General features: G+C 40.1%; 1 protein-coding gene across 2 annotated transcripts in view; it reads left to right on the top strand.

The window, feature by feature from the left end:
• Positions 1-1543, top strand: part of LOC142151619 (tetraspanin-15-like) — a 162218-nt gene extending 160675 nt beyond the window's left edge. For both annotated transcript variants that reach the window (XM_075207448.1, XM_075207447.1), the window contains one exon: positions 255-1543. In XM_075207448.1, the coding sequence (XP_075063549.1) occupies positions 255-461 (207 nt within the window). In that variant the 3' untranslated portion in view covers positions 462-1543. The remainder of the gene's footprint in view (positions 1-254) is intronic.
• Positions 1544-14524: the final 12981 nt, after the last annotated feature.

Genomic DNA, 14524 nt, shown 5'->3' on the forward strand with positions numbered 1-14524 from the left:
GAGGAGCCCAGAGAAAATCTGCTTCAGCTTGCATTTCCCGAGACTCCACTAAAAGGAAGGAAAAGGTCAGTGAAAGTGTAACATGTAACCAGGAACACAGATTTAACTACATGGAAATACATTATCGATTGAACTACTTGAATATTTAGACATCCTACACTAGAAAAAGAATAAGAATTTAGACCATCTCTCTGTATAGCTCTATTCTTGCTCTGATTATTTAAGCTTTTGTTCTCTCCCAATGTTTGCCGCAGGTTCTGGGTCTTGTATTGTCCTTTCTATTTTGGAAGAAACTCAAGGTTATTTGTGTTTGTGATGAGGTGGATTTCAGATTCCTGACTATAAAAGACTTCAAGTTCGAGGAGCTGGACCTGAGTGGAGCCGGTTGCTGCCTTTGCTTACCAAGGGAGGATGGCTACTTGCCAATCAACGTGGAGAGTGACGATGACAATTTAGACTAGCAAATTATCCCATCAGTGTATCCGAAGCCCTCGGGGAGAGTATAGTTGCCGACTCACTCAACACTGACATTTAACATCACTTGAGCTACCAAAACTCATTACAATGGATTGTGCTCATTATAAAGGGCTTAGCTAATATTAGGAATTATTTTAAAAAATATTCCTAGTGCAATAAAAAGGCAGCAACGTGACATTTCCATACCGCCAGCACCTGCTACAATGTTTACATTTTTTATCTATTCAATTTTGTATTTGTTTTAGTAGCAAAATTCCTGAAAGTGCAGCTTGTCTCTATATAAAAGTTCTTTCTTTGTAGTAGGATATAATTGCTTTGCAGGAAAACTATCTGTTCCTCTTTGTTTTAATGACACTCACGTAGTTTTCTAATATTCTTGGTGTCATACCTTACGCTGCTGGAGGCCTGGAGGAAGGACTATTTCAAGCCTTCTACTACTTATGAACAAGTCTCATGTATTATACAAAGGAGAAGGACTTCTCAGCCGCATAACAGTATTAATCCTGATTGGCCGAGGGAATCAGTAGTAAAACGGTGTCCCTGGCCAAAGAGAATGATCAGTGATCCCAGGATTAATGGTGATTGGCTTACGTCTTACCAGATACACCCCCACCTGTCGCCTGGTGTGTCGCTATTAATATTGCTATGGGGCTGGGATGGGCATCCTTTGTAAATAAACAGAAACATTTCTATAGTGTAGTGTACACACTCAAAAAAAAAAACAATTATTACTATTTTACATATTCAGTCTACCAGCAAGATAAAAATGTCTAATTTATACTGTTGCCGGAAGATAATTGGCATATCTGTAATTAATTCCCTTTATCATGCGGGAGGTGCCTCAGTTCCCCTCACTCCCCCTGTCTATGCTATTGTGAATTAGACATAGTGTTCTGGATCATGCAACCTTGTTCGTATTATGTATATTGTTAGCTGGCAATCACAGGCCATCCAGTAAAGGAAGTTTAAATTAAATGATAACAAAGCTACAGACCTTCCACCATTATGGATAGTAAGATAACTAAGAACAAAAACCTACTCAATCCACAAATTACGTAGACATTAAAATAGGTTACAAAAAAAAGAGGCATAAATGGATATACAGGATGCAAAATTATAAGCCACTTATTTTAAAGTATAATTACATACTTGATTGAAATAGTTTAAAAATGCATAAGTATATACCCATACATATGTTGTCATATATAAATAAGGTCAGCTAAAAAGAAGTATTCCCTAATAATGGTATCAAGATAGCAAATCCCAGGGTAAACTTACTCAGTGGAGTTGAACATGATAAATATATAATTAATTATAGGAGAAAATAATGAAAGAACATGATCAGAATACATCACAAAATTTGCATGTATAATTAAAATGCAAATGCCAAATTGATGATGGAATAATACAAAATAAATAATGTGCGATGTATAATTCATGGAGGCAGAAAAATTCAGTAGTATTCCAGAATATATACGGCACTAGAATTAGTTGTTGGGAAAAACAATATACAAAGTACCTGTAAAATAAATGTCCTACCGCCCACTTAAGTCTATATATAAAACAGAGTTGAAATGATGTAGTTCAAAGGACAATGGGAAATTATAAATGTATATAATCCTCTAAAAAGCCATAGAACAGAGTTACTGGTATTTGACATACTTGAATGCATAAAAATGTAAAAATCAGATTAAAACATGGATGGGAAATATTGAATCATATGTTTCCCTCCATAAATGATGGCAAATACTAATTATCCATGTGATAAATGCACCGGTCCCCAGGAATTGTGGAAGGTCTAGGAGGAAGCCCCGATAAATACTGACAGGTGCAACCAAAGACATCTCACGGCTCCACGTGCAGATTGACACCAGAGAGGTACTGGCACCAATCAAAGATCCAAAACCAGAATCTGCTGCAAGTCTCTCAGCGCCATTGTTAGGTCAGGTCATTTAACCACTGAGCCACTCTTTATAACATGAATGAACAAAAGCACTTTGTGCAAGATCATGTTAGCTATATATACATTCTGAAAGCTAAAAGGTACGCACCACGTTTTGGAGAGGCATTTTTTAATCTCATAGACAAAAAATGTTTGGGACGCACTTTCAGTTTTAAATGCAGGGAATTAGAATAGTGGAAGTACTTTGTTAATTTGTATGACGTACATTTAATTTAACAAAATGGTTTTTTACATGTTTTTTTTATATGGATAAAGAAAATAAAAACTGACTGAACCGGTGTTAGTCATTTGTAAGACTTTGTGGTCCACCAAATGTATGTAATTAGACGCACTGCTCCTATTCCGTCGTACCGCTTCACTGCTGGGTAAAATTTTACTGAACAGTCTTGGTAGCAGTAACATTCATACATAATTATAATCCATTACACCATTATGGGAAATTAGTAACATGCACCACTGATAAAATACAAAGTAATGACAGCAGAACCTTCATTTTGGACCATAAACATTGCCAGTAGCAACAAACATAACAACAATCACTACTCCTCGCATAGAAGAGGTACAGCCCCTTGTACATAGTATTTAGTAATGGTTTATTACATGGATAGACCAGTGCCCAAAAATGTACTAACTGGAACACAAGGCTCTCCATACAAAGTAAATACCGTCACCTAATTACCATCACCACTGAGGACAGGTACAGATCAGGGGTATATTTACTAAATGGGTTTGAAAAGGTGGAGATGTTGCCTATAGCAACCAATCAGATTCTAGCTGTCATTTTGTAGAATGTACAAAATAAATGACAGCTAGAATCTGATTGGTTGCTATAGGCAACATCTCCACTTTTTCATACCCGCAGTTTAGTAAATATACCCCGAAGTAATTTTGCAGGGGGAAAAGTGTCTGCATTATCCATGCATGCATCCATTCATTAGTGACTGCGGCTCACAGTGTTATGTGTGACCCATAATGTCTCTAGTGTTGATATGGTCTGACATGAGTTTGCTTGTGACTGATATTGCATGTAAACACATTGTCCTAAAGTACAAATAATACAATTTAATGGATTTCACAATTAAAAAAAAAAAAGAAAAAGTATAAAAGAAATGCAAAAATAAATACACAAAACCTCACTAGTAGACCATGGAGAAAATTTACTAACCAGGAATTTTTGACGGTTTTCAAAATGCCACAGATCGGTGTTGGTTTTTGACGCCAAACCGCAGTAGTTTTCACCATCCAGCGATCTGGATGGTGAAAACCCAAACCGGCGATGTGGGGCAGTTTGAAAAGTCCCGAACCGTATGTGGTTTAGGCAAAGCCCCCAGGAAAGCCAGCAGAATAAAGAGGTGGTTGTGAGGAGTGAGATAGCACAAACCACACGCTGGACTCAAACAGAGCCACAATGCACTTATTAATTATGAGGGCAGTGATTTACTGATTAAGGGGGAAGAAATAATCATGATCTTATAGTGGAAAAATTATTTTATGAATAAATTGGGTGGGCAAATTAATGTATAACTATATTAAGAGGGCAATATTATTTTAACATATTAAGGCAGCATTTTTATTGTATACTTATATAAAGGGGCAATACTATTTGATTGCTAATGGGGGCAATAATAATTTATTCATGACGGGTAACACTTATTAATTCATGATGTGGGCACCATTTATAGTGCACACTTGTGGCACTACAAGTACCATCATGCACAATGGCACACTTTAGTAAATTTCTCCCCATGTCTTTAATAAAGTACATACATTTGGTAGCTCTAGAAGCATTTCTTAGAGTTCATTTAGGGAGACATTCTGTGGAATGCACTAACTGCTATGATAATAAAGGGAGTAAGTGTGTTTAAGTGCACTTTTTGCTTTTTCCCTAGACAGCTAATGAGCTAACAGAAGAGAATCAGTCTTATTCCAGAATTAAGTTCTTCCCGGTGAAATACATGCATACTATAAGTGGATGTACTGATTTTGCCCTAATGTCCAGGATGTCGTCTCTTTTGTACTTCAGAGAAAGGAACAGGAGACTAGTATTATTATTATTTATTTATAGGGTATCACAGATTCTGCAGTGCAGGACAGTGGTACAAATAGCAGTAACTAATATAATAATCTCTCTTATCCAAGAGCGAGGTGGGAGTCAGGAAGGCTAGTGAGAGGGAGCTTGCAGTAGACAAGGCGAGATATGAGCAAATTGAGCAGGATTTTGGTTACTTCCTGACAGAGAGGAAGGGATGGATTTTAGTATTGCTACGGAGGAGGAGGTAACAGGACTTAGTGAAGGACTGAATATGAGTAGTGAAGATTTGGGCTTGGAGGACAGAGGAGAGCGGGATGTTATCTGAGGGGGGGATAGGAACATTGCCAGAGGGGTGAGATAATGAGCTTGGGTTTAGAGATGTTAAGATTGAGGAAGCAAAGAAACATCCAAGTAGTGACAGCAGAGAGGCAGCTAGATACAGTGCTGTAACAAGACATTTTAGTGCCCTGAGCGATACAGGGCACCGGCGCCCCCCATCTTAGTGGGAGTGACCTTTGTCGAGTGGGTGTGGCCAACCTACTGTGGGGGTGTGGCTAGCACTTTTCCTTCTAAGGGGCATATTCAATTGTCCGCGGGAATTGCCGAAAATCCCGCGGTCCGCGCAGGATTACCGTTATTATGGTAATCCTGCGCAGAAAAACCGTTAATACGGTAATTTACTCGCTGGATTTCAGCTCGCAGCTTCCTGAGAGATTACCGTATTAACGGTAATAGTTTTTCCGCGCGGACAATTGAATACCCCCCTATGTGTCTCACTGATATTCTTGAAAGCTGTAAAGAACCCCAACGATGGAGAAAAAACGTGTATCTAGAAGAAAACCTATACACACTACGCTATATATATATATATATATATATATACACACACACACAAAAAAAAAAAATTTGACTTACCGTCCCTTTCTCAGTGATGGGATGCAAATGAAAAGACTGGTCCGTCCACTGTGCCCTGAGACAGGTCAGGTGGTGTGTTTCTCCCTCTCTAGTTGTTGTACCTGTTCCTGGTCTGGGACACAGGTGTAAGCCGCTCTAGATGAGAGTTAAAAAAAAAATTGGCTTAAAACAAAAATAAAAGTATTATAGCAATTCCAGACAATGTAGCCTTTTCCAGTACATACTATTCCTCAGAATCCCAAACAAAATGTACACACAACACTCTTGGCAGAGTGAAAGGTGATGGCGTATTGGGAGAGGTACAACTCATTTGATGGTGATATTAGCCAATACTTATCCGGAAAGACTAAAAGATCTTTATATGTTTAGTTTGGAGCAGAGAAGGGAAAGAGGGGACAAGATAGAAACTTTCAAATATATCAAGGGTTATTATAACAAGGTGCAGGAGGGAAACATTCTACAAAGGAAGAGAAGTATTAGAACACGAGGACATGCACTGACACTGGGGGATAGTAGGTTCAGAGGAAATGTGAGGAAAAACTACTTCACAGAAAGGGTAGTGGATAAGTGGAATAGCCTCTCATCAGAGGTGGTAGAGGCTAATACAGTAGAGCAATTTAAACATGCTTGAGATATATATAAGGACATTCTTACAAAGAATTAAGGATCAAATAAGGTTTGTGGTTACCATAGGGCAGACTAGATGGGCCAAATGGTTCTTATCTGCCGTCAAATTCTGTGTTTCTATGGAGAGATGCTAGCACGGTGTAGAATATTAAATGATTTGGTGTGCTGGGAATATAACAGAGGCATGTGGGGAAAAAGCACAGACAGTGGTATTAAAGTGACTTTGTCTTCCAGATTTTGCATATGTGACTGTGGGCAATTTATTGCTTCATATTTACCTTCTCTTTTATACTTCTGTATTCTTCTTCTATATTCTGCTGTCTGAAGACCGTCCTCTTCTACATTCCCAGTCCAGCCGCCGCTGTAGCTTCTGGCTCTTCTCGGCTCCTCTGAATCCACTAGGAGGAGCCGAGTCACCCCCTCTACACAAATGCCAGCCATACTGTGACATGCAGGGGGGGTGAGGAGGGGAGACAATGGCTTTCACTTGCATGGGGGGAAGCAGAGACTGTTACACACAAAGGGGAGTTGGGCAGAGGGTAACACACACACACACACAGAGGGAGGGGGCAGAGGCTGACACACACACACACACACACATACACAGATGGAGGGGGCAGAGGCTGACACACACACAGGGAGGGGGCCAGAGGCTGGCAGACACACACACTGGGAGGGGGGCAGAGGATGACACATACATACATACATACATACATACATACATACATACATACACACACACAGGGGAAGTGGGGACAGAGGCTCCCACAAGCAGGGAAGAAAAGGGGAGGAGACAGACGTTGTGACACACAGGGGGATTTGTTACAGAGGCAGAAGATGTACAGAGGTGAAGCTCTGCCCACTTTCAGATAAGCTCCACCCCCTCCGATGTCCGTGAAACTGGAGGTATGCCGCTGTCACACACAGAGATGGGGCAAATTTGAGGAAAAGAGACTGTCCCAGGGGAGGTTAGAACAGGAGGCTCACATATTTAGTTTCCATGGGTGGAATCTGAACAGCATGGGCTCGCCGGCACTCTGCAGCCTGTATTCACAGAGCCAGGACACAGGCAAGTAGCAGGCGGTCGCTGTGCCCCCTTGGGCTTGCGCCCTGGGCGACGGCACCGCTGGCACATGCCTAGTTACGGCTCTGGCTAGATACACAGGACAGAGGGAGAGAGGTTGGAGGAGGAAAGATAGATTTGTGTGTCATCTGCGTAACGGTGTTAGTGGAAGCTAAAGAATTCAATAAATTTGCTAAAAGAGGTCGTATAGAGAGTGAAGAGCAGAAGCCTTGAGGGGCACTGCTGCAGAGATTTCTTCTCTGTCTTATATAATGCTGGAACTGAGGGAATTCAGAGCTTGCATGAATGATTGGTTAGTTTCCAGGTATTATAAATGCTTTGCACAGTCTGCAGATGAATGGATTCATACAAAAGCATAACTGACATGCTGTGCTTTGCATTTTAAACTTTTTGACCTGTACAATATCCACTTAGTACAGTGTCTTAAGACATGGAATGTAGCAGTTTATTGAAATGGGTAAGGGGCTGCAGGATGAACTCAGTGTAAGACAAAGTATCGTCTTTTTAACTTTATATGTCATCTATGCACATTTACATTTCTGATATTTTCAGGACTGATTTTTTTATTGGTAATCACAAGTTATTTTCAATTGTTAATAACAATTTAGTCACAGTTATTAGAGCAAGTGGGAGGGGGCAGAATAGACTGGTTAAACATATATAGAATGGTGACTTTTTTATATGGGTGACCTCTGGGCCCTAGATAGAAGCCTAGGTTGCCTTATTTATGATCCATCTCAAGCAGGTGTCCAAACTCCTCTGCAAAAAGGGAGATGATTATAGTACTAGATTCTTGTCATTAGAGAAGTACTTGTAAAGCTAACCAATCATGCATGTGAGGGACATGTAGGTCTTTGCATGGACCTACCAACAACATTCAGCGAGATCTGGCTGTTCATAGTCCCTACTCTGACGGACAGAGGGTCCAATACACTTCGGGGGTGAATGTGTCAAGCTGCGATTTTGCATTTCCAGCTATTTTCTCAGACGAGTTTAAAATCGCAGAATTATTAAACAGCTTTTTTAAGTGCAATCGCCAGAGAAGTGTTTCTTTCAAAATCACTACAAATCGCAGTCCTGACTTTTTGCAACTCTAGCTATACAAATCGCCAAATGTATGAAGCTGCACTATTGCAAACTCGCCCGAATCAACACGCTGCTTTCTATAGGTGAGATTAGCAAACACATCACTGTTACACTGCAGGGGAATGTTAATATAACAGGAGGCACAATGGAGGTTTCAATAAAGCATTTTTTTATGTTGTAGAGGGTTAAAAATGATTTTCTTACGGACTACAATTTATTGTAAGAATAAATTAGTGGTCCAAATGTAATTTTAGATTATATGTAAGTTTTTTTTAATTATTTTTATTTTATTACAGTGGCTTATGATTTCATCACCAGGGCCAATGATTATATTTGTATGATGTGGCACCACTTATACTCTTATAACAATATTTCCAGATGGGATCACCATTTAAATGACATTTTTGTTGCACTACAAAACGCTGCATCTTATAGGCGTGATTATCAAACACATCAGTCATTGGTCTATGCAGTCTAATGAGGACTATAAAAAGGGACCCAAATGCCCATTACTCTGAGGGTGCTAGAAGATGGGAGGAAAAGTCTTGTTGGGTGTTTTGGAGCAACATCTGGTTTTGGAGGCAGCAGGGAGAGAGGACTATCCCCAGCACCAGGCTGAGTAGACCACGTGGGTTTTTGTTTTGTGTGTTTGGTGTGTTTAAGTGCGGTTGCAATCATCTACATGTATTTATGTTTAATTGTAAGTGATTCTGGATATGGGTGTCAGTCCTGGTGTATGACACCTCTGTCATAGAGTGGTATTACCTTTGGCGTTTAGAAGACTCCACATTCATGTGCCTTGATACTTCTGGCGGTGTGCTTCTTTATGCCCCAGGTAAGGTGGCGGATATGGTGTTGTGGTGTTGTGTGCTCCATAATTTGCCCCTAAACCAAACTATTCCACTGAAACCAGCATTATACAGTAGCGAACCAGGTGAGCTTATTCCTGCAGCTGATGTTCAAATTACAGTGTGGGGGGGAGCGGCAGGTCATAGAAAGGATCATCCAGACTTATTTTTCAGGTGAGAATGGTTTTCAAGTAAGTGTAATGGTTGTATAAGTACCTGGGCCTGATTCATTAGTGATCCTATCTGCCGTTTTTTGCTTATCTTAAGCAAATCCACTCTGCGCATTCCCAGAAAAGGGAGATAAGAAGCAAAATCCACTGTGTAAAGCTAGGTACATACTACAGAATTTTCCACCAACTTTTTATGCTGATCGATTTTACATGCGATCGATGGTCCGATTGCTCGGTCCATGGACTGCATACACATTAGCCTTGTTTAGGACGATAAAGGGAAGTGCGGACGTCCCTTTAGCGACTTTTCACAGCCATGTTGTCGTGAGCAATGATTGTAATTTCGTACTCACTGTCGTGGATCGGTCGGAAACTTATACACACTACACAGCGGAAAGGAGATTGGAAATAAAATATTAAACTGTAAGACCAACCAAATGAGGCGACAATCGTCCATTTGGGCAGATTTTCGACCATTGTGTCACTACACACACTGACCCGACTTTCAAACGAGCGGTCGTATGTCGGCTGGTTGAGCCAATTATTGGACAAAAACCCTGTAGTGTGTACCCAGCTTAAGTGAATAATTTCTTAAGTTAAGATGAAAATCCATTTTAACTTCACTCTTATCTCCCTGTTTCTTCTTAAAATAAGCATCTTAACTTTTGCACAAGATAAGATCACTAATGAATCAGGCCCCTTGTTTTTAATTATTACCTATTATTGTATAACCAACATCATTATGAACATCATATGCAAACACCATTAACTTTATTTTATGGGTATATGTATGTTTGTTGCAATAACCATTTAGGCATTATTGAATGATTAAAACAATATAATAAGTGTATCCAAATTATCCAAGTAAAGAACAACAGTGTGCATAAAGAAAAAAATGTATTTCCTAACTAAATTTAAATAAACAGAAAAGACAGTCTGCGTTGTTAAATAAAAAAAAAAGGCACTTTGCCAGAAATGCAAAACGAATATTTTTTTTTCTTTTCCGCGGGTTCTGGTGACTTGGCGCAGCTGGTGAATGGCCGTCTGCCACCCCTGATCCTCCCACTGCTATGCACAGGAGTAGTGGGTAATGACGGGCTTGGGGTAGTGGTTTTGCTGCTACCACCTGAAAATGGGGGCACCAGTAGACGTGCTATTATTTGGCCACAAATAGAATTTAAATTTGACGACAGCTGACAGAACAGCCCCTGTAAAGTTATTGATGTCACTGTTCATTTGCACCAATGTATTGTCAGTTCTCTCCATGTTGGTACATAATCGCATTTGATTTTCCTGTATATTCCTCAGATAGCTAAAACCTTTCATAAGCTGCCTTTGGATCCTGCTGGTGGAAAGCAACCAAATTCTCCTGCACCTCACTAAACTGGTGTAAGAATTCAGCCAAATTAGGGACAGATGTCTGTTGTCCTTGGCTTGGTGGTGCATTTTCAGGAGAGGCGGGTGGTGCAGACTCAGCACTCTGCGGCACTTCAGTGACGTCCGACACACTTTCCAGAGTGATGTTCACCTTGGACGTCTGGTGCATCCATATTCTCTGTGTCTCCAACTGTGCCACTTGGGATTCTTGGGCTTCCTTTGAAAATAAAAAAAACCTCATTATCATTATATCATAACCATCATAACCATTATCTGTACAAAAGCAGTTATAGGTGATTTTCATTACAGGCAAATGATTCATAGCATTTTTACACCCTCTCAACCCCTTTCCCCGCACCACTACAACATAGGCGGATTTACCTTCTAAGGAGTCATACTCCTCCTGGGTAGCGGCTGCTTGCGCTGGGGGTGTGTGCTTTTTGGTGGAGGCTGTGTGTACAAAAAGGTGAAATGTTTGATATTATATTTTTCTTGTGCAAAAAAAACATTTAAAAAGAAAACAAACATCTTTTACAAATGCTCAGACTTCTGTTTGCAACGTGCAGAAAAATCAACATTTATATGCTGCAGGATTACTGTTTGAACATTTGCACCGTTACACAGTACTCACCAGCTTTTGGATGATACACAGGTCTGTCAGTGTCCCGCACATTAATTCCCTGGAGGAGCCTCTTCCTCCAGCTCCTCCTCACCTCCTCGCTCCCCTCTCTCCTCCTCACCACTCTCCCTAGCCTCCTCACCTCTCCTGCCTCTCACCATGCTAACAGACGTACACACACGGGAAAGACAAAACAATTAGACTGACAAATAAAACACATGGGAAATACAAAACAAACAAACAAATACACTCACAGACCAAGGACAGGGGAAATACAGAAAGCAGCAAAATTAAAAAAAACACCAAAAAAATTAATATTAATCAAGACACAGACAATAGGACAAACAAAGGTAAGTAAACAAAATAATAATGGAAAAATTCACAAAGCTCCCTTTCCATACTCCTTAACACAAACTAACCTCTATCCTACACTGTCACCTGCTCTCTCTGCTCCTGAAACCCCTATCAACTTAAATAAGGAAGTAGTTTGTTAAGCAAAACTTGCAACTAATCCGAAAGGAATATTAGTTTGAAAATGGCAATTTTCAGCTAAACACGGGCGAGTGTAAATAAAAATGATGAGCGATTTTGAAGCTCAAACTAAAAATATGACGACTTAAGGACTCAAATCGACGGTTATCTCTCGCGATTTGTAGCTATTTTTAAATCGCTGAAAAAAAATGCAGCTTGATACATTTACCCCCAGGAATGCTTCAACCACAAGAGATGTTCTTCTCTGTTCTTTTGTATGCCAGTTTTATCTTGCTGTTGCAAAATGTACATTTCAGAAAGCTTCTATATTCCAGTATTTTATGTTTTATTTCAACAAACCTATATTATGTTTATTTTATTGTTTTGTATATTAGGAGCAATCTATGATTTTTTTAGTTTTTTCCTAGCACTTTTGTAGGTCTGTTGAGAATACGACAGTCACATTCTCCACTTCTTTTATCCCACTTATAACCATGACACACTCTGCCCTTAACCACCAGAACAAGTTAATTCATAGTGACATCTGTGCTTTACAGCATGTTGTATATAATTACCAGTTCTCTAGCTGAAGATTTATCATCTAAATTCCTAATGTAAAATAGCACAAAGTCTTTCAGTGCTTGCATTCCCATTAGGACCATCTATTAGAACATGTTATTTCAAATGTATAGAGAAGTATTCAAAATGAATAAGCTATATATATTATGTTATAGTTTATTAATGTATTAGTTTACACTACAAATAGCGCAAATGGTTTCAGTAAAAAGTAAAAGAAGATAAACTCTTTCATTAAAAAGAAAAACAATCTTTAGCAAAGAAATGTGTAAAGTGCAGCTAATTTTCATGGTTATAAGAGTCACAGTGATGATGGTAGGTTAGTGCTTTTACATCTGAGCTATGTGAACTTCACTTATTGATTGCTAATTCTATATTAAGTATACTAATGACTGTCTATTACCAGAATTAAATACCAGTAGTACATTTAGTCCAAAGTGAAATTAGTGGCACGACTCACATGCAAAAGGTCCTTTATATTTATCAAATAATTCTTTCAAGTCAATACTCCACACAGATCCTCAACAGCACATTTACAGGTGCAGCCCAATGCCATATACCCTGCTGTAAGTCAGGGAAAACCGAACATTGTAGAAAAAATGGCGCCCTCTAGTGCAGTATATCCGCAAGTCCAAATTAGTGTAAAAATATATAGTGTACATATAGCCCTGTACCAACATAAAAGAATCAAGGAATCTTATATGATACAATTTGCATTATATTCACTATATATATTTGCACTAATTGAGATTTGCTGATATACTGCCCTAGAATTCACCTTTCTATCTTTTTACCCCAATAGCATATTTTTACTGATTATGTGTGTATTCTTGATTGCTTAGTGTACATAGTATGTATTTGAAATTGGAAATAATTAGTAACTTTTGCAACACTTCTACTGTGGATATGGGGGGCAATGGGGGTTCTCTCCGTGCAAAATATGACTGGCAATGAGATCATCACTGTGCAATCTATAACTGGCCATCAGGGCATCACTGTGCAATGTATAGCTGGCCATGAGGACATCACTGTGCAATGTATAGCTGGCCATCAGGACATCACTGTACAATGTATAGCTGGCCATCAGGGCATCACTGTGCAATGTATAACTGGCCATCAGGGCATCACTGTGCAATGTATAGCTGGCCATGAGGACATCACTGTGCAATGTATAGCTGGCCATCAGGACATCACTGTACAATGTATAGCTGGCCATGAGATCATCACTGTGCAATGTATAGCTGGCCATGAGGACATCACTGTACAATGTATAGCTGGCCATGAGATCATCACTGTGCAATGTATAGCTGGCCATGAGGACATCACTGTGCAATGTATAGCTGGCCATGAGATCATCACTGTGCAATGTATAGCTGGCCATGAGGACATCACTGTGCAATGTATAGCTGGCCATGAGGACATCACTGTGCAATGTATAGCTGGCCATGAGGACATCACTGTGCAATGTATAGCTGGCCATGAGGACATCACTCTGCAATGTATACCTGGCCATGAGATCATCACTGTGCAATGTATAGCTGGCCATGAGGACATCACTGTGCAATGTATAGCTGGCCATGAGGACATCACTGTACAATGTATAGCTGGCCATGAGGACATCACTGTGCAATGTATAGCTGGCCATGAGATCATCACTGTGCAATGTATAGCTGGCCATGAGGACATCACTGTGCAATGTATAGCTGGCCATGAAATCATCACTGTGCAATGTATAGCTGGCCATGAGGACATCACTGTACAATGTATAGCTGGCCATGAGATCATCACTGTGCAATGTATAGCTGGCCATGAGGACATCACTGTGCAATGTATACCTGGCCATAAGGACATCACTGTGCAATGTATAGCTGGCAATGAGGACATCACTGTGCAATGTATAGCTGGCCATGAGGACATCACTGTGCAATGTATAGCTGGCCATGAGGACATCACTGTACAATGTATAGCTGGCCATGAGGACATCACTGTGCAATGTATAGCTGGCCATGAGGACATCACTGTGCAATGTATAGCTGGCCATGAGGACATCACTGTACAATGTATAGCTGGCCATGAGGACATCACTGTGCAATGTATAGCTGGCCATGAGGACATCACTGTACAATGTATAGCTGGCCATGAGGACATCACTGTGCAATGTATAGCTGGCCATGAGGACATCACTGTGCAATGTATAGCTGGCCATGAGGACATCACTGTACAATGTATAGCTGGCCATGAGGACATCACTGTGCAATGTATAGCTGGCCATGAGGACA

Source organism: Mixophyes fleayi, chromosome 4 (assembly GCF_038048845.1).
Source record: "Mixophyes fleayi isolate aMixFle1 chromosome 4, aMixFle1.hap1, whole genome shotgun sequence".
Lineage (NCBI taxonomy): Eukaryota > Metazoa > Chordata > Amphibia > Anura > Limnodynastidae > Mixophyes > Mixophyes fleayi.